The sequence below is a fragment of the Nyctibius grandis genome, chromosome Z (assembly GCF_013368605.1).
Source record: "Nyctibius grandis isolate bNycGra1 chromosome Z, bNycGra1.pri, whole genome shotgun sequence".
Classification (NCBI taxonomy): domain Eukaryota; kingdom Metazoa; phylum Chordata; class Aves; order Nyctibiiformes; family Nyctibiidae; genus Nyctibius; species Nyctibius grandis.
In genome coordinates, this window is record NC_090695.1 from 96042343 (window position 1) to 96068703 (window position 26361).

The 26361-nt window shown below is 48.3% G+C and overlaps 1 protein-coding gene across 2 annotated transcripts; it reads right to left on the minus strand.

Annotated features, from left to right (window-relative positions):
- Positions 1-456: 456 nt before the first annotated feature.
- Positions 457-25072, minus strand: FBXL18 (F-box and leucine rich repeat protein 18). 2 transcript variants are annotated; one of them, XM_068423634.1, is made up of 5 exons: positions 24972-25072; positions 23542-23739; positions 21099-22639; positions 18072-18290; positions 457-6303 (listed from the first exon to the last, which is right to left on the minus strand). In XM_068423634.1, the coding sequence occupies exons 1-5, from the start codon at positions 24987-24989 to the stop codon at positions 6147-6149; spliced, it is 2133 nt and encodes a 710-aa protein (XP_068279735.1). In that variant the 5' UTR covers positions 24990-25072; the 3' UTR covers positions 457-6146. The 2 variants fall into 2 exon arrangements, with proteins under 2 accessions (XP_068279735.1, XP_068279734.1); XM_068423633.1 differs by having other exon boundaries at positions 23542-23742.
- Positions 25073-26361: the final 1289 nt, after the last annotated feature.

The window sequence follows — 26361 nt, forward strand, 5'->3', positions numbered from 1 at the left end:
CTGGGGTTTCTCAGTGTAACGGACCTTCTGCCAGCCACTTTGGTTCACTTCCCCAGGGATAATGGTTGGTTTGTCCCACAGCAACACGGCTCAGCAGTTGAGTGCTCGGAGATCCACGGAGGAAAAGCATTTCCTAAACACAAAGTAGCTCCTTCTTTAACGGGCAGCTGAGCCCACAGCCCCAAGCACCAGGGTGCACATAGCAGCATCCACAGACCTCAGACCTGGGGGAAGGGGGCTGTAAACCCCATCAGCACCACTCACCCCAGCACTCCCGCTTCCACAGCTCCCAGTCCAGACTGGGGCTAGACCCAGGCACCATCCCTGCCCACACACACCTCACCGCAGCAACTCACCTCACATCGCTTAAACCAAAAACGCTCACCACAGCGTGTCTCCGAGGAGGGTGGCTTTGGTGTGAACGGGGAATGAGAGGCAGGAGGCAACGAGAGAGACCTGGTTCAAAATCAGTTTCACTCTTTATTTGAAGTTTTACATGCCACCAGCGTACATGAAAGCTGCACATTCAGAATTCGACTCACTACTAGAACAAAGGGCCAGATGCAAACACAAGTGTCACACGAGCGCACAGATGGAGGAGCCCAAACCAAGGAGCTTGTCGGTATTTGCGACCAGGCTGCGCCGCACCCTGATGGCACTTGAGGCATCCGAGGTGACCCGCAGCTTTGAGCTCCCTTTGCCATCTCCAGGCTGTGACCTGGGTCTTCTCTCCTAAAACAGCATCGTTGGCTTTCAACAAGCTAACCAAGCAGTTTTGATAACATCTCTACCAGAACCGAGGGTGTTTGGAGACCGACTGCCCATTTCATGCTTTTCTGCATTCCCCTTTCTATCAGTGCCAGCAGTTCTTACAATGAGAAACAATTTCCACCCGCTGTTTATAGGGAGAGACGACAGAAATAGGGACTCTTACACTGACATTTTATTTTCAAAGAAAGTTTTGATAGAAAAACATTTTCCCCGGCAGCCTTGGGCAGGGAGTTGCAGCTTCCACTTCAAAGGACAAACTTCAAAACCGAATCCAGTGTCCTAATGGTTTTGTGCTACATTACTTAATTGTCATACAGCTAATTAGCAATGCCTGATTTCACATTCTCTGTACATAGATGAAGTCCACAAAAGAAGGGGCTACTTAAAACAATAAATAAAACAAGGCACCAGGCAGCCAGACTCCGACAACATTAACATAAAACGTTACACTTTACCATTTAAAAAACTGAAATAAAACCCCCATCATTATTAAACCTATATTGATCTGTCTTCCCTCAGATCTCAGAGCTTTGGATCTCTGCGAGGAAGGGGGGAGAACGCAACACAGGACGCGGGGGCTCAGCGTGCACGTCTCTGTATGTATTTCGCCAGCGTGCAGCAGAGATCTTTAAAATTCTAATTATTTCCCTATCACCAAGTAAGATCGGGATCAATAGATGGTACAAACTGACCCCTCTCCTCGAGTGTCAGGGGGAAATTAAAAAAAAAGAAAGGGGAGGGCGAAAGGAGAGCGTCAGAGGTCAATGCCACAAAACAATAGATATTGATGTCTCCATTCATTTCAAACAGTGGAAAGGTCAATGCCTCCCTTGCTTCATGTTTTATGGCTGAAATCCTGCTGCTAACAGCAACAATGTTAGTAGTCAGACCTCATCCATCCTTTTTTATTATTATGATTATTTCTAACCAGGTTAGCCATTTTGAAAATTTGACGAAAGCTGGGCAGCAGCAGGGGGGGGGCAGGGAAGGAGGAGAAGAGGGGAAGCTGCCCTGGATATTAATGGAGGGGATGGTTGCCATTAGTTTTCCAGCCTGCCTGTCCCCCCAACCTGTGCTCCGGTTTGTCCCTCGCTGCCCCCTAAAAAATGAAAAGGCCCGAGGCAACATCCCTTCACTATTAATCATTATTCCCCGTACAACATCCCAATTCGTTTCTATGGAAATGGTTCTCCTGCTCAGAGCACCCCGGCTGCCTGCGCATCTCATCAGAGGCAGGAGAGCTGCAGTGAAGGAGGTTTTGCCTCTGCAGCCCCCGGCACCCAGTGGAGAGGAGCTGGGGCTGGGCACCCTTGCTGGGACTGGCCAAGGGGGGGCTGCATCTCCCTGAAGCAGACGGAACAACCCTTCTGCACCCATGAGCTCTGCGAATGGAAAAGCCCCACATTTCTGCGGCCGTGGGGGGACACCCCATCCTAAAAAAGGGCTGCCAGGAGAAAGCACCCAGCACCTCACAACGCACCGTCCTGTTCCTGTACGTCACCCCAGGATTTTCACACCTCTGAGGATCAGCAAGGTGAAGGGACAGATCCTGCCCTGCTCCCCTGGGAGTCTCACGTGCCTCGGCAGAGGAGGAGGTAGTCATGCAAATTAAAGCAAGCAGGGTCACTGCTCTACCTGCATCAGCCACCCCAGCCCTGCCCTCTCCTCTCAAGGGAGCACCACCTCGCCGGGGCCAGGGGGAGAGCGTTGGGCACCCCTGCAAGCTCCCTTGCGCGAGGCGGGTGAGCCCTCCTCCCCTCACCAGCGGGGAAACTGAGGCCAAGCTTCACAGCGCGTGTCTGACTTCCCGTTCGAGGTCCACATCACGCTCCTGCTCTGCCTCCTTTTACTCCCATCTCTTCTCCTCCTGCTGAATCACCTCCCCGACAGACGAGAGACTGCAGTCCAAGCTCTCCCGAAGGCAGAGGCCGTTGCCGTGCAGCCCCTTTCCAAACTGAGCAGCAGCCACACTGCCATCTTCTAAAGAGACCATGAAATCAGCTTTGCAGAACAGCTGAGGAAGCAATCCTTTAACCTACAGTCCTTCTAAGAAACCTACTGAAACACTGATGCCTTCACCCTACCCAAGGCCCCACACCAAAACCACTGTCACTCTTTGGGTCTGGACCCTCCCAGCCTGCAGGAACCAAACGCTGCTACACAAGACTTGGGCCAAGCAAGCAACAACTTCTGATTTCACGCACTAATGGCACTTGTCCCAGAATATCCTTCTCCCAGAGGAGCACGGACACCTGGTTGGTGGTCAAAGCAAAGACTTCTGCAGTCCCCAACGATCGGAGATCTGATCTGGAAACATGCCAGCAGGGCCTGGGAACCCTGCAGAGGCACTCCCTGCGAGAAGGGCACCTTCTGTAATTGAACTCATTTATTTTAGACTACGGACAGTGGCATCAGCAGGCTCAGAGCTCACCTCATTAGATACTCAGAGAGAGCAGGAGAGAGATTTCTGGAGAGATGGGGACAGAGACCAGAGAAAAGGAGGGGGAATTTCGTATTAAATAAAAGCTGGGAACAAAACCCCTGTCTCTCTGTTCTCCTCTCACGCTGCACACCGGAGCCTCAGCGCTGAGTGGGCTCCGAGTCCCATCTATTGCTCTGCTCAGAACATATGGTGCTATGTTTAATAGCCCGGCTCTGCCAATTGGGGACTATTAGGGTGGGTTCTTTTCCCAGTGTAAATGTTGCAGAATATAAATTGTAATTAACACCGATGCCAAAATAGCACTTAGAGAAAATAAGCACATTATTAACATCTGGTGAATCCTGCCTGGAGTGCAGAAGCAGCGGAAATTCTCTCTCTCCATAAGAGGATTTGTAGTAGAGATATCGAGCATTGGCCTGGAGTTGGGGAGTCAGGGGTGGAAGGAGTTTTTAGCTCTTTATCACTATTTGTGGTGCTACCTTTACTACCTGTGGGTGACCTTTCCTAGCCCCGATTATAACTGGTAGCATTTGCATCAGGACTTCTGACCAGCTTGCGTGAATACAGATGTCTAAACATTATACTCCAGGCAACAGAATAATGGTGTTATAAAACATGCCTGACTGCCTGCCCCGATCTAGCAAGACACGAGGCAGACGGGTATCGCTTTGCCAAGCAAAAGGTACAGCACGTTTCACCAGGTTACTCTAACCCCCAAGACCAGGCGGTTCTGCCAAACTCTTGCCAGTGCCACAGCATGTGTGTGGAAGGGAAATCCCTGCTGAGGGTGGGAATGGCCTCGCTCCTGCGGCATGGACCAAATGTTGGGATTCCTCCACAGGACAGAACAGTCCCCTTAAGCATCAGAGAGCTGTCTCCATACCCTCAGCCTTCCCTCTACCTGCCCTGAGCCTAGAGGCACAAGGAGGAGAAAGCAGCTTTGCTGACACTTCAAACAAGGAGGAGAAAGCAGCTTTGCAAATGCTCACTGCTTAACCCTCGCTATTTATTGCGGGAATGAAACCCAGACAAAAACTAGGCAGAGCTGAAGTAGCCTGAACTGGACAGAGCAGTGGCTCTTGTTTCTGCCAAAAAGTACATCTGATTTGCTGAACTGAAGGAGGAGGAGAGAAGAAAGCTGTTGGAGAGGGATTCAAATAGGCAAGCAGTATGACAAGAGGTAGAAAGAACGACCTCGCCAGGAGAGCGAGAGAGAAACCAGTGGCAAGACGCCAAGAACAGGGCACCAGCTCCTCGCACTCACCGCGCGGTGTCTAACCTGAGGCAGAGTCTCAAACACTTCATGAGCTATCACAGCTCAGCTGCAGCCGTTCCCGGAGCACGATCCGGCCTCACCACCTTGTTACTGGCCGCAAAACCAGAGACCGCTGCTGGCACCTTGTCCTGAGTGGGGAAGGGAGAGAAACTCAGGGCAGACAGCAAACGCAGGGGTTAGTTTTAGCAATGCACGGACTTGTGCTAGCAGGAGGCTAACAACAACCTGCTCGTTAACACCGTAACCTATCTGAGCACAAGGGTTAGGGCAGTCTGGCTCCAGATTTACACCAGCAACACACATTTCCAGGCAGGTTCACACTGGACTGACGGGAAAGTAAGGAGGGGAAGTCCTCCAAAGCTGTGAGAGGCATTTTGCTCTCGAATCTATCCCATCAGACCAGGCTCCCTATGAACCACTGGTCACAGAAAAGCCTTTGGGAGATGGCATCTTGTGTAGAAAATGATGACAAGGAGATGGGGACATCATCTTTGGATGAGACTGGGTCTCCCCAGAACAGCACTGCCCAACACGTTAGGGAGCATTTAGATTACAGGTGGAGAAGTCAGACAGCTCCAGTTCTGTTTTGCAGAAGACAGACCCAGTGCACTACCACAAAATACTCCAGCAAAAGGGAAACCCGACTGCTACCCAGAAACATCGCTCCAGGAATTCATAACTCAGCTTTTGGTACAGCTGTCTGATGCTTTCAAAAGTGCTCAGTAAATAAGGCAATATGAAAGTGATCCAGACCACTACTGACGCCTGAGGAAGTTCTGTGGAGGAGAGAAGCTGACTGAAATCACACTGTGAAAATACTTCGTAACATCTCTAAAATTAGCATAAGCTCAAGGCATGGGATCTAAGGACAGAACTGGAACACTACATTCCCATCTACACTGCAAGACAGACTGCAATTAAATCAGATCTGAGCCTCAACTTATTCGTTGTAGGCACTATGTACCCTAGAACAAGGATTTCCAAAGAGCCGAGAACTTTGTCCACCAGACCATGGGATGGAAACAGCATCAGCAAGAACATACCATGGTCGAGGCGCTAATGATCTTAATTTGTTATTCAAAAATAAAAAGAGTCCTTGTGGTACTTCTCAATCAAAACCCAAAAACTTTAAATATCTGTGATTGCATGTGACTACAAATGCGTATTTGTAACATAGAAAAGATGTGATGTGCTTCACTTGAGCAACACATTTTTGTGCCTCCTAGTTGGCTTAGGCTTTCTACTTTGCCAAAAATAGACCGAAGCAAAGAATGATCTCCACCAATATCACAAAGCACACTGCCAAAGTACACAGGGGCCCTTAGGAGATACACCAGGCAACACAAGGGAAAGAGCATCGTTAAGTCAGTTTCTCTTACCTTTAACTTCAGTAAAATAACAAAGCAATTCACATTAATCGCAAGGAAATACTCATCAGATTCCAGAAGCCTTTGAGACAGGATTTTCAGATGCAAGCAATATCCAATAGATGTTTCCCCACTGCAAAATGAAAAAAGCTGATCCTTTGCAATTGCACCTATTTAAAGTGATTGTTCAGCATCCAGCGAGGTGGCCCGGAGCTGAAGGTGGGGAATCCGGGCCAACAAGAAGCTATTTCACGTGTTCACACTGACTGTCCTTTCCATGCTGTGACAGTCACCACCACAAGTTGGGAGGTTCCTCGGCCACTCTGCTTTTGAACAAGGTAATTTCATCCAAGTGCCGCATGGGGACATCTCTGATGACCTCTGTCAAGTCCTCATGAAGCAGAGGGAAAATGACGACGTTTAATGCAGGGCGGTCCGCCTGGAAACTAAATCAGACACAGGTTATTAGTCGAGGAGAAACACGAGTTCTCCAGTGCAAGAGAAGGGGATTGCATGGATATCGATCACGCAGCGGTGAGGGCAAGGAAGGGTTGTTCAGAGGAGGCAGGAGGGGCAGCTGGAAGTCAAGGTCTCCCATTCTCCACTCTATGTGTCAGCAGGGAGTACAGGCTGAGCTAGCACCCCTTTTCAGCAAGTCTGTTGAGCTGACACAAGCTCAAAGTGGGGCTAACATGGGCAGGGAGGAAGAAGTTTTAAAAAAATAAATAAATCAATCACAACATAGAGGTATTCTTAGAGGACCAGAGATCCTAAGAGCTTTGCCCAAGCTGGGCAAGGTGCTCAGAGACAACAATTTAAACCACCTACAAACCAGCAGCAAGTTGCAGAGCCATTAAGAAAATCAGGCCAGAGCAGTGCCAGGCATTCCCTCGGGGCTGAGCCTGGGATTATCGCTTCAGGCTGGGTTGTTCTGCATGCAGAGCCCACACTCTGCAATTAGAGCACAAGCGAGTTTAGAAAGCTCAGATCTGCAGATAAGCGTTTAAGTGTGCACACGCGCACACACACACACACTGCAGCATCCTTTTTAATTCATGTTGCAGAAAACCTGTCTTGGCACCACAGGAATTTACCCTAACAGAAATGCACACAAGTATCCCCCTTTGACACTTCAATTTTGGGTTCCAGCTTCTGAATCTCCAGCCTCAAGGCTTTAGGTCGTCTGCATTCTCCTCCTGCCCTCCCAGCTCTTCTTGCCAACACCACACCACTGGGTCTGCCTTCCAGCAGCATCCCAGACCTTGCAAGCGAGAGGCCTGATAGGACAAGGTGAGAGAGGAGCAGTGGGGTTATAACCACAGAGCAGAGGAAGAGAACAGCAAAAGTTAAAGCCATTTCTACAATGTAAAAAGAGCTGAAAAAGTCCAAGTCCCCATCAGCAAGTGCTCTGCATGATAGCAACCTGGTGAGTAAGAGAACATGGGGGAAGAAAAATAGTATTACTCAGTGTAGCATAACAAGAGTTCAGTCTTTTAAAGCCAGGAGGTAAAGGGAAGTTATGCTATAGCTTAAGAGTTACACCCTGAAGATTAAAAGACTTGTGACTATTAGCCCCATGCCACACAGATGCTTCCTCCAAGCCCTGTGACAAGGGCCAGTTCATTATCACTCTGAAGGAGGCAGAGTCAAACGGGCAGCATCACTCCCTTGAGGCTGCACCAAGTTGTGTTGGCTCGGAAGAGGAGTTCACTGCTCAACAAACTTCTTTTATACAGATGTGTGTCTGGAAAACTCCCAGCTCATCTCCAGCTCTGAAACAGCCAGATTTCTGTCAAACAGAGAGGGAACGGCTGGAGATCTGGCTGCTGGAAACACACATTAAAATCCCAGGTAGCAATACAGCCAGCTGAAGAAAAGGCCACGAGACACTGGCATTTCCTGGGAGACAGAAAGGAGATGCCCACCCACAAATGATTTGGAGTAGAGCTGCCAAAAATGTAGCAGAGAAACGCTCGTCCCAAGGCTAGTTGCTCAGCCCTGGTGGGTTAAATTAATTTGCCTGAACCTAAGTAGCTGCAGGAGTAAGGATTTCCAGCAGGAAAACTACCCGGGGCAATTTTATATTTTTCTGCATCACAGACCTGCCCTTCATGCCTCCTGCCTAAGGGCTGGCAGAAAAGGACACCGTTCCTTGAGTGGATCTGGGGGCTTGCGTAGGAGCTGCACAGTTTCTTATTTCCACAGCACTGCTTACAAGAAATCAACCAGCAAGTGACTGCTGATCTGGGAGGCAGTTGGTAAAGTCTGCAGTGAAATTACATAAAATACAGCAAATGCCTCTTTGATAGTCCCTCCTCTGCCTCAGCTCTTCATGTTTCTTATCCAACACCACAGTCCTGCAGAGAAAATCATGTTAATAGACCAAGTTTACTGAAGTTCAGCTAGGAAGAAACAGCCACCTCCACAAGGCAAAGAAACCTCTGCTGCTTTCTTTGTATATAGACTCTCCCAAATTAGATCTGCATGCTGCCTTCTCACCATATACAAAATTGTCCTTCATAAGCAGCCTTTACACGTAGCTATAAAAACGAGAACCTAGACGAGTTTACATGACGATCTGCCACCAAGACAACTGAAAAACCCCAACGCAGTAAGTATACCTTCCAAAGAGGCTGGATTTATGAGAGAGGTTTGAACTTGATCTTAAAAAAGAAAAAGAAAAAAAGAAAGCTTTGTAATTTTCTCCCCCCCTCAACAGGAAACTGTATGTTACTGCAAACCTTGTAAATTCCATACCCCAGCAAGTTGACGCCGGAGAATTCTTTCCATGTACAATTTGCGTGATTTAAGCAAAAAAAAAAAATCAAATGCACATGGTTCACTATTATTCTCAGCTAAATATGCGTGCAAAGCCTCTCCTTTAACTGCCTGTTAAAAAACACCCTGATTTTAACGAGCAGCTGTCATAATGTTAACCTGGGATTAGCAGTTCCCAAAAGCAGCCTCTCTCTGCAATCTATGCTCCTTTAGTCCTTCCCCGGAAGGCAATTCCTTTCTTCATACACCTGTCCAGGTGGGCTAGATTAAGTGAGAAGCACTTAGAGCACTAGTTCAAAAGGCCCCAGGCATGGGGAGGAGATAACAAGAAGGGGAAGAGATTGAGTTAATGAGTTGCAGAATAGCTCCTGTAATCTTCTTGACGGTTCTTTCCTCATTCCACACCTGGATGGACTTCAAACTGGATCTACCTCTGCAAGCACACAGCTTGTAAAATTAAAACCCGAAGGACAGAGAAGGATGTCGACCTGGGGAGACAAAAGAGCTGCAGTTTCAGACATGAAACCCTGCTTTTCCTCCAAGGGAAAGAAGCCAAGGATATGCTTGCTTGCTCTCTCCTACAAAACCTCCAGACTAAACTCATCATGATTAATTAAATGAAAGCAAGTTTTCTAGGCGACTGACTAGCAGCCCCTTCAAAACAGATCTTTTAATCAGAAACAACCACTGGGATAACAAAGAAAATACCCACACACACACATATTTTCCAGCATAGCCCCTGGTCCAGCAGACTCAAAACCAATCCAACAGCCATCCAGTAGGAACTTTTACCAGGAGGTCTCTTAAGTGTCCTCATTTGGACGTGGACACATAGTGGGCCCAGCTTCAGCAGCTGGCTGGAATCATCCATGGAGCCGGGAAACGAATAGCAAGGCACACCCTGTGTCACAAATTCCTCCTGGCATCAGCAGAGGTATAGCCTCACTCTACAGTTAGATCTTGAACAGGTTGCATGTGGCTGAAAGGGTTAATGGCACTTTGTTATTTGCCTCCAAAATGATGCCAGAACAGGTGTGGACTGGACACAGTAAGGTTATTTTCAAGTGAACAGCTTGGTAAATAGCTTAACACTACGGTCTCAATTACTTCCAACCAGCATGGCAGGATCCAATATGTAGGTCAGGGACAAAGTCAAAAAGAAAGAGAAAAAGTCTAAAGCAAGGCTGGGCTTTGATCAGATTTCCTCGATTTTAGCAAGACAAAAGAGTCCCTCCCTGGAATGCAGTTATCTCCTGGCAAACACTCAGTGTGTGTTTTCAGACATACCTCTCCAGAGAGGCCAGTGAGTCCCCAGGATTCCACCTGCTGATAGAGCTAAAGGGCAGCCCAAAGCCACAGGAGAATCTCACCAGACAGCCTGGAACGATGGATTATGCCCCTCTGCACCACAGACTCCAGAAGACAATGGCTCCGCTGTGTTAGGTGCTGCTCAAACTTACCTGCTCTTACTTGTAAGGAAAGGATAAGGCAGTATTTAGGACTGAGGAATGTGTTTCCCCTTGAGATTTCCAGAGAAACCTAAGAAAAGCCCTATGCCAAATTCAGATGTTTCAGCACATCCCACTTCACGAGAGCTGGCAAGCAGGAATAAGGGCACACAAGGTGGTATAATTAAGCACTGGCAACAAAAGCAGCACACACCAGATAAAACGAGGAAATACGGTGTATCGGGAGTGGATCAAGGCCAGATTTTTGAGCTCCACAAACTGAGATGAGCTTATGGGAAAAGAGGCTCTAGAGAAGGGAAGTAAGGAAGGAAACCAGGAGAAGCTTGACTTGGGGGAACAGCGCAGAGCAGGGACAGAGCAGATGTGGACTCTGGTTTGCACGACTCTCACAAATGCAAACCAATCTCTGCTGCAGTCACACACCTTCTCCCCCCTCCATTTCGACTTCCCCCAAGGCTGGTGAGCTGCTTCTAGATTCTAGAGAGGCACAAGTTTCCCAAGACAAGAGAATTCAGACCAACTCACTTTTTGCCCTGTATGCAGATCTTTCACCTACATGCACAACCCTCCTGTTAATCCTCCGCCAGGCACAGCAGAAGTCTGTTTTCACTGGAAGACTTGCTCGCATCTGAAAGTTCAGATGTAGCATCTGTCTTGAAAGCTTCAGCCAGCGTACCTGAGCCAGGCTGGAAACTCCCGTCCCTGAAGCATGGCACGGTGGAACGGAGGAAGAGCCAGGACAAGCTGGAGCAGCTGACAAGTGGCATGACCCAACAAAACACGCACGCACTTTTCTCATCTTTTCAGGGATGGCCAGACATACATTTAAAATTTGTTCCACTGGCCGTGCCATGAACTCAGTACCGGGGAACTGCAAAAGCTCTCCTCGCTTACAGTGACTGCCAACAGCGTAAAATGAAGCTTCTCCAGGGCATCTTCCAGCCACGCCGAAGAAACTGCGGGTGAGATTCCCCCAGGCCCCTTCCTCTGTGAGCAGGGAGGACCCTTGTCCCTCACTCATCCCTGATAAGCCTCTCAAGAGGGGTCCAAAGCCTCCCCACACTGACTCTAAAGCAGACCCATTCCTTAGTGCCATTCTCACCTCCAGCCCTGTCCGAGTACCAGCGCTGAGCAGACTTCATTTTCTAAGCCCAGAAACAGACTCCCAAATTTCCCAAGGAAAGCTGTTGTGATTCCTCTGGTTGCTCTTAACTCCATACAATGAGATATTTCCTCTATAAAGTGTTTTCTTTTACGGGTGTCTTCCATCCCCTCATGTCTACACAGACAAACTGCAATTTCCCCTCACCTTAAGTCCCATCACCTCACACCTGAGATGAAGGGCCATAGATGGGACTCAAAGTCATTCCCACACAGCACCGCCAGCTCTCCCATTATCTTCAACGCAGCATCTTCCACCACTGCATCGTGCCACCGGGAAGGAGCAATGCACGTCAAACTCGTACTGAGTAGAGGCAAATTACATCTCTCTACTGTGGTTTCTCTCTGTTTGGCATGAATGACACTCCGCTGCTTCTCCTGTGAGCTGAGGTTTATATCAAACATGCTCCAGATTGAGGTTCTTACATTATTTTGCCAGCTGAACTCTGCCTCAGTCAAATGTGACCGGACAATTAGAGGGGCAGGGAATAAGAACCCAAAGAGCGATGCCAGAGCACCCAGGACACGTCCTAGGGGAGTGCTCTGCCAGAGCAAGCTGAAAGTTATTTCCTAATCTCTTCCACAAATTAAAAAGCTACTGCAATAACTGCTCAATTAGATTTATTTTACTATGGAAATGCTTTAAAGCTGCAGTTAATGCTTCCGTTCAGCCTCTTACACCCTCATGAAGAGAAAGCACGACAGTACTATTCTAATATTATTTCTCAGCCAAGAGAGAGAGGAGGACACTCCTTGAAATCTATTTCATGCACAAACCAATCTACCCACTAAGGAAAGTTTCAGGACTGAATTCCCTTCAAAACACATGAGCTAGCAGTTAGAACAAGCCATTTGGGTCAACCACAGGAATGCATTTAAGAAGGGGGTAATGTTAGTACCCTCAAAAGAAGATACATTAATATGCCAAATTGGGGATGGTCCCACAAGCCGTGCTGGCTTGTAAAGTATTTGAACCCACCCATGAACAACATCCCTGGTAGAAGCAAAGGTGTCCGGCCACACCTCAAGCAGAGTCAGCCTTTGCCAAGCCCGCCGAGGAATTCTTGGGTAACGCAAGCTGACAAGGATGCAGTTTGTTATTCAGTCTGTGACAGAATGATTCAGGGGTTTCTAAGAGCAGGAAATGAAACAGACAATGAAAGCTGGAACAGGATGCTAATGATTCACTACACCAGCCTAGCGATACATTAAGTCTTCTGCAATCAGACACAGGGCCTGAGCCCACAACATGCTTAGGCTAGCGGAGTGGGATTGGCAGCTACCGTGCTGGCTCCGGGATCCAGGAAAGCCAGCAGGGTACCAAGAGGGACTTTTTCAAGGTCAGAAGGAAGAGAAGGTGGTGAAGGGATGCAAAACCAGCTTGAAAATCTCAAATAAGCCCTAGGTGGTAATACCAGCTTTTTGCAGCGTCAGTACAATTGCAGCAGTCGGGTGGGCAGTGCAGGAGGGACGCTGGAGGACTCTGCTGAATTCAAAGATGATCTTGCACTCGCTTACTGCCCTAACAGCCCCCTCCCACACAATCTAACAGTAAAAAAGATTATCCAAAAGGGCTTTTCCGAGGCCGAGCCCACAATGAGAATCCAGGCAGGAAGAATACTGCAGGGATATCCAGGGCAATAGCAACAAGGGAGGGGGGAACACTTAGCTCTGAGGTGAGCAAAAATTCATTTATGATAGTTCAGTCTTGTGCTAAATGCCAGGAGATGGACTGGCTCACTCAGCACTTTCCAAATACTCAGTTTCACCCCCATGCTCCCACCTGGAAGCCCTATTTCTGCAACTGAATCCCAGGAGGGTGCTTCATCCCTTCAGCAAGCACCACGGCTCTCAGAGCACACAGGGCCACTGGAATCAGCAGTTTAAGAAAAGGTAAGATCCAGCTAAGAGTTTCACGTTAAAAAAGGACAATAACAAGCAGGGGAAAATTTAGGTAATGCTACAGAAGCTTGCATAGCAAGATCTAATTCAGATTGAAATAGCTATTCCTGGAAAGTGGCAGGAGTCCTATTGTGAAAGTCACTTCAAACTAAGCAGTGCCCATACCTGACATGGGCAGAAGAAGGAAGGTTAAGTTAGTGTTTCTCCTCCTCTGGGTCTCAGATCCCCAAAACTTGCAGATTGTCCTAAACCAGTAAAATTCTCTGCACTTTCCAGCACTGGTTAACCCTCAGAGTCACCTGAGTCGCACACTCGCTTTGCAAAGCCGTTTGCTGGAGACAGGTAGCCAGGAACAGGGGCAGAGAGCTTGAGCTAGGACTGCCAACTCCCCACTCCGACCCCACAGCTCTTGGGGGATGCTGCACCAGGACCCCAGCCAGCCCCTGCCCTCTGCACCTTCTCCCAACAGCTATCAGACCCCAGGAGATGACAACAGGGCTTTTGGGAGACATCAACAGCTGAGCCCAGCTACCCACCAACCTCCAAAAAACACACCTCAGCTGCACCACAATCTTTTGCTTCCTGACCATGCTCTCTACCATGGCTTCACTTGGACAGCATTTCTACAAATCACACCTCACCTCTGTGCCTTGACGCTTTCCCCCTATGTATGAAGAATCCCTAATGACACAGAGCTCTCAGGGATTTTTTGTTTTGCTTTGTTTTTTTTTTTTTTATTGTTGCTTTCTTGATCTTTTCCAAGGTGTTTTTTCAAGGACTTTTCACAGGTTTGTATTGTCTGATGTTGTAGAGTCCTTGAAATCATTACAAGGATAGGAGCTATCTAAACACTTCAGCTAAAACTGACAAAATTCTAAAGGAACATACTGAAAAATAAAATCTGTCCTTGAGGCCAAGGGGATATTTGCCAAAGCTTTTCCCATCCCCTCTTCCAGCCTGGTTTCTGCCGGTAAGCTTCACCAGGAAAGCAACTTCTCCTGCACATTTGTGAAGTGCCCACTAACCACGCCGTGTAGCCGTGCAATCCTGAAGTCATCTAAATTCCTTGGCCGCAAGATTTCTGGGGCAGAGAAATACAGGCGTATAAATACGATTATTTAGCATGCAACACATCAGTGAGCAGTGGGACACCTTCCACAGGTCACAGCTCCATCTACTGACTATTTTACAAAATAACAGTGTGGAAACCCTGGGGAAGAGGGGCTCAAAGCAAGCCCCGTCCCCTCGGACGGGGCTTTGGACACAGAATCGCAGAATCAATCAGGTTGGAAGAGCCCTCTGGGATCATCGAGTCCAACCGTTGCCCTGACACCACCACACAGCTCTTTGCAAGCATTTTGAAAGAATCCCAGCACAGCAACTCAGCCCAAAAGGGAGAAGTAAATCTCCCTTTTGTGCAAAGAAGCTTCTTTACACAGCAACAGGTCTGGGGTCATGCTTGATCCTACAACCGTGGGTCCACGAATTGTGGTATTTTAGTGTTTCTGGAATTAACCGCTGCAGGGTTTAACAGGAGAGTTACTTAAACACAAACAACACGCGCTTGGAGCTAAGCACTTTGGCAAAGTTAGGGTGCAAGCGTGAAAGGGAAAACATTGTTTGTTGGATCCGCTGCTATCTGAAGTGTGGCAGCAGCTGAGCACCATGTGATAGGGAAAAAAATATCATTTTACAGAGAAACTAAGACTAGACCCCTGTCACATGTGAAATCTGAGGAAGATCAGGGAAGTGGATATGGATCGCTCAAGCCACATCTCCCACTCTAACCACTACTCCCTTCTTATGTGCACAGAGTATCTCCCTGAACCCTCCCATTCACACAGAAGGAAAAAGAATGAAGAAAAACACTGCAATGATTTATCTGCCCAGAGGGAAAGTCTTCTCTCAAGCTCAGAGGAGACCTTGCCCTTGCAAGCCTCTTGTTTGCTGATGAGGGCTCCAGATGAGGCTCTTCTGCTTACTGTGTTTCATTGCAAAAGAGGCAGGGCTGAATCAGAGGCTTTGAATGACTTAAATATGTAACCTCATGTGTCCCAAATAGCAGCAAACTTCAACCAGAAAACTGCCCACAAGCAAGCTGGACACCACAGGGCCTGGTTTAGAGCTGTCACAAGACTAACAGACATGAGAACAACTCTTGTTTCGAGCCAGTAGAACAGAAATTCATAATACTATCCTTATTTTACAGTCAAAAGCAAAAGTTTGAGAACCAGTTCAGGCTTTAAGCCATCAGGGTGATGCAGGAGATTTAATATCCAAGCTCCCATCACCATGCCCTGTATATACAACATCTTCCAGTACAATTCAGCAGTTGAAACCAGCTTGTTCTCCCCAAATCGGTCCCAGCCTCTTCTGTGATCCGAACCGTCCCGTACATCCATGTCTGAAAAAGGATTGCACTGCACTAGATTGCATTTCCAAGCCCTCCCAGCTCTACCACCTGCAGCAAACTCCTGGTGCATGCCCAGCCCTAGGCCTTTCCAGTTCCCACTTGCATTTCTTCTCTTTTTAGAGGCACTGGGAAAATGGGAGTCACTTTGGCTCCATCCCCCTGTTCAAAAACAGCCATCACTTGGCTGCGCTCAGCTTCAACAAGACCATCTCCATAGCCCTACAACAGGAACTCTAACCCTTAATGGGACCCGAGGAATATGGATCAATTCCCCCAGCTCAAGAAAGGGAGCAAACAAAGGCTCACAGCCTTGCCTTCCCTGTTCTCGCCTCCTCCTTCCCACCCCCCCTCCACGTTTTCCCCGCACACGCAGCATCTGCACGCATTCCAAACTGAAAAAAAAAAAAGATAAATCACCTTCTTTTATTCTGGCACAGGATATCTAACATTAAACTTGCTGCCCAACGGGGCATAAAGCTTGGATTAAAGAGCCACTAGCAGCGCGTTTTTAGAGGAAGCCGTGCTGCATGGACTAGAGCCTTATTCACAGGTTTAAGCGATGAACCAGCTCACGCACGGATTTTACTGCACGTCTCTTTGCCCTTGGAGTAGCAGACAAAACGCAGTCAAGAAAAAGTCAATTCCTGACCCCACCTGAAGGCACATTTGTGCGAGGATGAGAATGGGATCCCTGGAAAAGTCACATGGTTGAGGACTCACTGATGGCTTGTGGAAGACTCCAGGCTTTGCTTACACATCATTTTGTGTATATCGTTCCTTCCATTTTATTACTAGAGACAGTTGCATGAGAACGGGATCTTTGTTGCTTAGGCGAGCATCTGCTCCCACTGCTTATCCTCCTCCTGAAGTCATAATCTTACGTGACATCAAAATCGTTTCCAGAGCCACCAATTACGATGTTATAGAGAATTATGACTTCAGGTGTAGAATTTGCAGTGGGAGCAGATGCTCTCTTCAGAAAAAAAAAAACACAAAAAACCCCAAAAAACCCACATACTTCAAAAATCCTGTTTTCATACAAACGTCTCTATTAATAAAATACAAAAGAAGAAAAACAGTATGACAGCCAGAACTGTTGCTAAATATAAGAATAGTTTTTAACATTTCCACAAGGCATCAGCTGCTCTTTGGAAAGTTCCCAGGGTTTAAATTATTAAGAGGTACAGAATGTAGTGAGAATCTGTCCATGACAGAGAAAAAGAAGGAGAAAAGACTGCAGAGCAGTGTATCTCTGCTCAGTAAGTGGACATTAAAATTTTGGCCAGTGCTGCAATGGCATCTCAGAAGGGAGGGCAAAATAAAAAGATGCAGATTCTTGGTTCTTTCTAAGGATCCCCAACGCACAACTGAAATCGACCAATAAATGTTTTTACAGATATGAAGCCCTATGAAAAACAAACTCAAAGAATTCCTTGTCGCATCACAAGGAATTTACCTAGATGTTTCCAACAATCACTGTCCCAGAAGGACACAGAGCCTTTTAGAGGCAGTAACAATCTCGTGCGTGGTTTGGTAGGTAGCTAATATAGTCACAGGCTCTTCTGGATTTGATCCGCCGAAACAAGCCAAGTGTAATAAGTCAGTTTGAAGCTGGAGAAAGGCTGAGGGGGAGGAGCACCCTTTAGGATGCAGTAATAATGCCGTGTGATTTGAAATTTTTATTAGAGCTTAACAAGGCAAAGCAACAGTAGGTGACAAAGAAAACAGACTGAAGGCGGAGAAAAAGCCTTCTAGAAAAAAAAAAAATTATAATGGAAAGTCTGTTGCATGGGAAATATTTTGTAAGATGACTGCCACTGTTAGAAGATTTCAAAATGCCAAGCGTAATTAAAAGCTCTCTTTTCAAATGCAGTTCACGGCTCACAGACAAACGTTTCCCACCACAAGAGCCTCAGAACACTGCAAGGGGCCAAGCAAAACGCATTTAAGAACTGCCAAACGTGCAAAGGCAGTTTGTACCAATTCTCCCCCCGACAAACCACCCCCTCCCCTGAAGAAAAACCCTTCACAACAACCCTTTAAAGGCTTTGAATTGCGCTGCCAGAGGATTATCGGTAAGTGACATTTACAAGTGATTAGAGGACAGAGAATTATCTTAGTCACTTGTGTGAAAGGAGGAAAGCTTCAAGGTCAAATCTCTCAGTACTTAAAATGTCGGCAGATGTTTTGTTTACACGAAAAGTGTCATTTGATTTATGATGGAGCTTTACATCCAGAACTTCAACTCAACCAACAGAACTGCAGAGAACATGGGTGGGAATGGAATCAAAAATTCATATAATACCTTCAAATATTTCACTGATTCACTCTTATTAAAATAAGATGCTAGTTCATGAGCCAAGCGGTTACACAGTACCTATTGGCTTCTTGGAACGAGCGCTCCAAGGCACATAAACCTTGGCAAGCAAGGAAATGGAGATAAATCTTCAACGGCTCCAGAAATCCCCCATCAACCCCTTTCCGCACTCACCTCCGGACAATGGATTGCTGGAGATTTTTGCAAACGGTAAGAGATTCTCCCATAAACATGTGGCACATGATGACCTCAAGGCAGTTGGCCATGAATGACATCACTGCGTCAGACTGCAGAGTCCCACTCCGGGAGACAATGCAAAGCCGCTGGAGAGAGGAGCAGTGACTCAGTGCCTGGAAGAACTGGGCGCCCGCACAGAAGTACGGCTGTTCCAGCCTGCAAGAATAAACAAAAACAAGTCAATGGGCAATTCATGCTTGGGCCGCTTGCAGACAAGAGGGAAGACAGGACACTCATGGGGGGCTGGCAAACAGAGCAACCAGTGTCCCCCACCGCCCGTTTCACATGCGATAACCTTCTACCTGCCTGTGCCAGCGGTATGGCATCACAAACCCGACACTGCAAGCTCAGATCTCTTGCTTGCTAGTTACTCTTGAACCTTAAAGGACAAGGACACAAATAGGCAGAAAGGCCCTAAACTGCAGGATTCCAGCACTCACAGGGAGTAACCCTGGTTTTGCAAGTTTTCCACAAAGCCTGTTGGGTAAGATGGGCCTCAGGTCTGACCAGCAGATCCATCCTGGTCTTATGACAAGCACAGCCTGACTTTTGCTACCTGACATCCACCGAGCAGTTGATGTGGATTTAGGGACTTACTGCTCCAGTGCACCACACGCTGATCACACTGGTCATCTTCAGTTTACTGCCTAGAGAGAAGCAGGCATGAAAAATTCACAACGAACACATGATGATGCAGAACTTGGGCCTCTGAGCCAAGAGAGTGACCACAACCAGCCCTCCCCGGTCAGAGGATGGCAAAGGATCAAAGCTTCTGCTCTCGCACAGGAAGAAGAACCATCATCAATCCAACCTTTATCTTGGCCCAGAGAAGAGAGACAGGATCCTCTATCATGGCTATCCACAACCTCATGTCACAGCCCAGAGCAGGACAACAAAATGACATGGCGAAGCCATACCTGACCAACAAGGGTTCCATGTTTTAACTAGCAGCATAACCGGATGACTCTCGCACAGAAACTAGTCTGCAGGAACCTGCTCGGGGCCAGTGTCACCAGCAGAGTATGTCTGCTCAGTGCAGATTTACTACAGGACCTCAGAGCACTTGGGAATCCCAGTCACTGGGTCAGCAAGGCCAAGAGCTCCAAGGTTAATCCATTAGGTGATAACAAGCTGTCGGTCCCAACCTGATCTGGATAATCTCTGCCTAGGCTTTTGTAGTACACAGAGGTATCTCAGCAACTTAATCCTGTTAATTGATAAATTCTGTTTAGAGCCTCAGCCTGTGACTGCTGGTCAGGTAGCATTGCCTGAAGAGATCCTAACAGCCCACAAGCACTTGGAGTAATAGGTTAAAATTAATATTAAGGAAATGGGAAGCCTCTCCAGTTTTTCAACAGCGTTATTGGTCCATTATAAGTTCAGGACAAAAAGCACAGAAGCCCCTGCAAACTCACAGCAGGTTTCTAGGTTGATCTGTGTGACATGACAGCCATACTTGCAATACTGCCTTGCACTCACTAGATGACAATGTTGCTTTGGAATAGCCCCTTAAACGAGTTTCTCAGCCTGGAAACTGGGGAGGGGAAAAAAGGGTAGAAGCAGCAGAGAATTAGTCAAATGAAAAGGAAACTACATTATCAGGAGGAAGTGCTAAACATTAAAATCCTCTTAAACCTGTATAAAACCTCGAACTTTACTCAAGAAAGAACAGTGACAGCTTACACAGAAGTGCCTGGCTGTTACAAGGGAACACCCTTGCTCATCCTTTATTAAAGATGCCTCCTGTCTTTATCCCTCTTGGCCTCCATTTCAAAGTCTCTGGAAACTACAGGGCCTAGACCAAGTGAAGCAACACTGCACACCCAACCTCTTCCCCCATGTCTCAGTCCTTCCATGGTATTTAGTCTCCTGAAGGTTAAAGATACATTCACCTGATCATTAAGCAACTGAATTTCCAACAGCTGCCATCCCTTGGATGAGAGACCAACACACTCCTTGCCTGTTATAAAAGGGAAGTGGTGGAAAAGGAAAACCCTCCTGAGGTGTTTTAGCCACCCTGGCTCCCTTCACTATTGCAATGGATCAGGAACATGCACACAAACACCGGTGTCAGCTGATGAGCAATAATTTTAGTCACGCTAACTGTCTTTGTGACCACAGGAGTGACCTTGCTGTTACTACTGTTAGGCATTTTAGACCCATTTTGCCATCCTCTGTTCCCAATGGGACTGACAGGTCTAGCAGTTTCACCAACAGAAGCTGATTTAGGGAAAAAAATAAGAAAAAGCATTTTTCTCAAGTAATAACATTTGTGTTCATATGGACTGATGCAAGGAAACAGTCACAGTTTGTGCCCTTCGCTTCCTAAGCATGTTTTGGCTACCGTGAAGCTCCTTTATGCACCCTTTAGGATCAGATCCTTGGTAGGATCTAAAGGATCCTACCAAGAAAGGAACACCAACAGGACAAATTCTAAATTTGGAATGTTTTCAATATATTGTCAAGAAAAGAAAAAGAAAGAAAAAAAAATAAAGAGGCGAGATTTTAATATAAACCAAAGGCAGAAAAGTATTTCAGCAGGAAATTCTACATTATCTAGACACTGTAGGAGTTCCTTCCTTCCTAGAAACTTAGGAGATGTACATGTACACAAAGCCAAAAAGTCAGCAGAGGCATGTAGTAGTTAACCTCGCCCTGACAGGCTGCTGCTCCCAAATGTGCAGCATCCACTCTTCCTTGTCTAAAAGGAAGGCAGCTGCAGCACAGAGACTTTTTGCTCTTAAAACACTGGTTAAAGGGCATATCCTGAGCCCTCAAGGACAGCACGCAACGCCTTCCCGTTCTCCACAAGTCAGGAAGGAAAATACCCAGTTTTCAAGCCATTGCAGCTACTTTTGACCAGAATAGGAACACTCGCAGTTTTCACACTAGCCACAACAAGCCACACACTACATTTCTGGAGACCCACAAACAAAATGGAGATGTTCAACAGCAGCCCCTCACCTGAGATCTCTCAAACACTTGCAGTGTTTCAGCATGTCCATGAGAGCAGACATATAGACCACCTTCCCCATCATGCCCAGGTTGGCCAACGAAAGAGTCCGCAAATGCTGGCACCGCAATCCAATGTTAACGAGCCCAGAGCCAGTGAGAATATTTGGCAGTTGTGCTAAGGTGAGGCTCTGCAAGTAAGTCAATTGGCTAATGGCAGCCACCTCTGAATCCCCCACGTTTTGTGCCCGGACACAAGGAGGCAACGAGTTCCGAATTGCTGGCTCGTTGCGGGGCATGGCAGAGGAAAAACTGGACCCAATTATTTCCAAGGTTTCCAAAAATCGGAGGCTTCCCATCAGAGCCCAGAATACTGAAGACTCTATCTTCTGATTTGCCTGGTCTGCTAAGTTCCTCGGATATGTCTGTATCCCAATCCGAACTTTCCTTCCAAATGTTTGGGGTACCAAATTAGACGCTGTGGGAGGCTTTTCCACATTGGCAGCAACATCTGTGATGGAGCAAACCGGTAGCGCTAAGGAGAGCAGGTGCTTTAGCCTGGACAGAAGCTGGCACAAGTGATTCCCTATGCTTTCTGAGCTGTGATGGTGAGCTGCAGAGAGGTTGAGGTGTCTCAGGTTGCAGCAAGACATGACCAAGCTTTCCAGAATGCTGCTGTCAATATCATCTTCTGCTTTTCGAAACAAGGACTCTGGAGCCAGACAGTGAACGCAGCCACTGAGATTCAAACTGGTCAAGCTTTTAAGATCCTTCCCACCATTAATAACCCTCTGGATCAGGTGACCACCAGATAAAGTGCATCGGCTAAAGCTGAAGTAGAAAGGGTTGTTGAACTTCAAGTGTTGCAGGAGCCCAGAGCCATTAATCCAGGCTTTAGGCAATTGTAAAGCATCCAGACGTACATTTCGAGCCATAGAGTCCAGGAGATTCTTAGTGGCTCCTGTCTCTGCAAAGCTACCGGGGGCAGAAATCAGGAAGGCGTGAAGGTTCTCGGGTGTCCGATCACTCAGCACCGCCAAGTACAGCCTCACCACCTCCTGATTCACATAGCCAGGAGCCAGCCTGGCATAGAAGACGCGGAGGTTCTGGTAATGGGGCACATTGCTCTCGCCTACCATTAGCTGCCCAGAGAGCATAAAACCTTCTCGCGAGCGATCAAGGATCTCAAAGTAAAGCAGCAGTTTCTCAAGGCTAGTGCAGCACGGCACGACACCATATGACGGCGTGTAAAGGGTTTGCTTCAATTCCGAGACGCGGCTAAGAGTGGCTTTGCACTCACTGCTTAGCTGACTGGCATCAAAACCTGGGTTTACATCTATGGCCAGGGAGCGCAGGTGCTGGAGCGTGGACAGCATCTTTGAGAGGTGGCGAGAGGTGACGTGGCACCCAGACAAGTTCAGTTTTACCAGGTTCTTGCATCGTGTTACGTGATCAATAGTAGAGCTGGGCAGCCAATAGCACCCAGCCATGTTCAGCTGGTAAATCTCTTTTCCGATATCCCTCATCAGTTGCTTCACTTTGTCTTTGTTTACCTGTACTCAAACAAAACCACATTCAGTGAGATATACAGCAACGGCGTGTATTGACTCAGTTTCCCATCTGATGATGGGGATAACAGTGGTTAGCACTTAGATTACGCAGCTCATCCAAAGGTCTCAGGATATTAGCACAGTCTAACAGTTATTATACTGCGGTAGCTGGCTTATTCCGCCATGCTTTGGACTCTTAGACTCTTAAAATTACACTTCCTTCAGCTTCTTAGTCCGTGCTGTTCTGCATTACTGACTGTGAGGCCAAATCTGTTCAGCGACTGATAGGGGAATGAAGGACCATTTCCATTTTCTAACAGCAAAGCTATTTCAGCAGAACGAGCTATCTATGGAAACTCAAACTGAAAGAAGAATGTTTCCATTCTCCTTCATCCAGTTTCCTCTTTTGGAAATGAGTAAGAGAGGCTACCCCTTGCCTGCACTTGGTGATACAGTCCTCATAAAACGTATCACTCTTCATTCCCAAGCTTTATTTTTGTTGTAACACATATACAATTTCTGGCTTAGCTGACTGCATGCCTGACAGCAATATGCACAAGATTTTTTTGCACAACAACATGGAAAATGTATTTTGAGAAAATGATAACTTTATACAACCTCAGCTACACATGGAAAGTCATGTTTACTTTCATTTTAGCTTCCAGAAACACAGAGAAGATAGTTTTCACTGACAGTATTTTAAATAACTAAGGGAGCACAGAGCTGTTCTAACAAAGCATTCTGGAAAACAAATGCTTTTATAAAACAGTTTATTGTTTATTTGATTTGAAAGTTCAAGAGCAGTTCATTTATGCAGACACACTGGAAAGTTCTACTTGTTGGCATTTTTTCATAAGTCAGATTTGTCTTCATAGCTAACAGAAGCAGCAAGCTACTCTCCCCACCTTATAGTCTTTCTGAAGTAAAACCGTATGGGTTAGACTCTTGTCAAGGCAAAGCGTTGCGAGTTTCCTGCAGGTTCTCCTGACGTTCAGGACAAGGTCTGTGCAAGGGACGTAGCTGAGGATGTGCAAAAGGATCTCATCTGAGAACTCCATCAAGTTGACGCCATTACTTTCCTCCTCACTCTCCCCACTTACAATCTCCTGGGGGAAAAAAAAAAAAAAGAAAAAGAAAAAAAGAAAAAAAAAGGCTACTACTTCAGAAACTTCAGCAAAGCTTGTGAGAAAGCAGATATCCTGAGCCTCATACGGATTTATAAAGCGAGACAAAACAGAAACACTTGAATCTTCAAGTAATTCCATCTGCATGGGGAAACCAAAAGCTTTCCCTTAGAAGACAATATGGAGGTAGCACAGAACTTCACACAAAGCCACGGTACTTTCACTCACTCTTTCGCTGTTGGCTACTTTAGAATATGGAAAAAAACCCCATTTACATTCATTACACTTTTGCCACTTTGCAAGTGGAAAGTAACTGTCCTTGATTCTTTCTAAATACAATGCAGCCGTCTCTTCCTACATCTTTCCTCCAAGTGTCATCCATTTCAATAACATTAGGATTTATATAACCATATATACGTGTACACACACACACACAAAACTGCCCCCCAGCATCACATCACCTGTAGCTCTTCTGCAACACGTTTACACCTTAACCATGTGAAACCACACGACGGACAGCTGGGCTCCCAAGGGGACACAAGAGCCCCTTTGCTCCTCCACCCCACACTCCCTTCCTGGGCACTGGGGTGACCCCAGCACCGCACCAACCGCCCCCAAACCCGCCGGGGTCACCTGACAAGAAGGTGACGGGGTGCGCGCTGCCTTGTGCGGCGCGGGGACTGGGTACAGCCCCTGCCGTGCTGATGGCGGTTTCGGGGGGCAGCTGGGACTTTAGCACCATCTTGAATTAAGCTCAGACCGGCATTAACGCCATGGCACCCCTAAAGGAAACGGGGGAGCTGGTCCCACCTCGCAGCCCCTCTAAAACCTCCGCAGAGGCACCCCAGGGGAGGGCGATTTGGGCGCCCGTACCCGGCCCCGTTAGACGGCGGCAGGCCCGCCTCAGGAACCGCTTCCCCGGGGCCTCCCCACGCCGCCGGGCAGCCCGGGCCGAGCCCCGCGGGGAGAGGGGCCGCCGGCACCACCCGGCCCCGCCGCCGCCATTAGAGCCCCCTCACCGCCCCCGGGACCTGCTCCAGCCCCTCTCGCCTCGCCCCTGTCCCTGAAGGGGGCCCGGCTCCCCCGAACCCCAGCCCAGGGAGACGGCGGCGGAGGACGAGCCCCGCTACAGCCCCGCTTAACGGCCCTCCGAGGGGCCGGAGCGGAGCGGGAAGCGGCGGGCGGGAAGAGCCCCCCCCGCCCCGGCTCACCTCTCCACAGCGGAACATGGCAGCGGCCGCGCGGTCCCGCCGCTGCCGCCGCCTCCCCCTGGCCCCGCTCAAACCGGCCGCGTCCCGGCCTGGCTCCTCGCCGGCCCGGCAGCCGCACGGTTCTTCCGGCGCTGCCATGACCCGGCTTCCGCGGCTCGCCACGCCCCCGCCGCCCCGCGGCCGCCCCGCGCCGCCATCTTGAGCGTGGCCCGGCGTGGGGCGGGAGGGAGGGAGCGGCGGTGCCGGCCGCTGCCCGGCGCCATCTTGAGAGCGGCGCCGCCACGGTGGGCGTGGCGGGTCCGTGTTGGGGTGCCCGCCGCCCCGCCGCAGTTCAGCTGTCTCTGAGGGCGGCGGCTCCCTGCGGAGGCGAAATCCGAGTCGTTCAGCAGGCAGCAGCCTGGCGCCCTGCCCCTGCCCTAAGTGCAAAGGTGTCGGGGATGGCAGGAGCTCAGTGAGCGGCTGCTCGGCCTCCTCCATCCTCGGTGGCTCCCAGCCACGGACCCGCTGCCACCCCAGCAGCTGACTCACACCGGGCCCGCACCCCGCAAAGCCCTGAGTCGGCTCTGAAAATGTAAATCCACCCTGCGAGGAGCTGCGGGGCGCAGCGGTGACTCGGCGGGCAGAGGGAGCCCTGGCGGGACACCCCTGCCGGGCTGCTGTGCGGCCCCCGGGGCACTCACTGCGTTGGCACCCTGGTTTTCTGGGGAGGCAGCAGAGCATTTGGGAGAACAATCCTCTCCCAGTTCATGCTGTGAGCTGGAAGCAGCCAGGACATGGATGTGAGTGACAGGACACCCATTAACACCAAACGTGTTGGTGCTAACAAGGGGGCTGCAGGTACCACCCTCTTCCTCCCAGGAAAACCCTAAGTATAAACCCATCGGCTTCAAGTTCACTGGTCATTTACACAACGATCATCAATATGGGCTCTAACCAGGCTAAATATTCTAGCTTTGGCTGCAGGTGTGAGATACGATCCTCTGCTTCACTGATGGCACAGAGGGCCATGCAGAAGTCATCCAGGGCTGCTGTGAGCACAGCCATTGCCCACAGCAACGTCCAAGGGGAGCAGCTGGCTCAGCACTGTTACTATTAGCTCCTCATCCCAAATCTCAAGTACAGACAGGACAAGAGCGCTGGAATTTCCAGTTACATGTACACTTCGGGAATTTTGTTCCTAGAAAATGTGTTTTAAAGATGACCCACAAAGGAAGATTAATAGGTTGCTGCTTTCTTCCTGCTTGATTGTTGCCATTTAAGGCCATTAATTAGATAAGGGGTAGATTGGGGTTTTCACTTACAAATAATCAAGTGCCTCAAGTCTTGATTACCTATTTTGCTTCTAGGCCTATGAGAAGGCTCTGGAGTTGAAGAGGAAAACCCCTCTTAG

Excerpts from the sequence above, each read along its gene's own strand:
- FBXL18 (XM_068423633.1), bottom strand. Across the intron at positions 22,640-23,541 it reads TACTTCAGAAAGACTATAAG|GTAAACAAAGACAAAGTGAA; the intron begins GTGGGGAGAGTA and ends GTTTGAGTACAG. Across the intron at positions 18,291-21,098 it reads AAGTGTTTGAGAGATCTCAG|GCTGGAACAGCCGTACTTCT; the intron begins GTGAGGGGCTGC and ends TTATTCTTGCAG.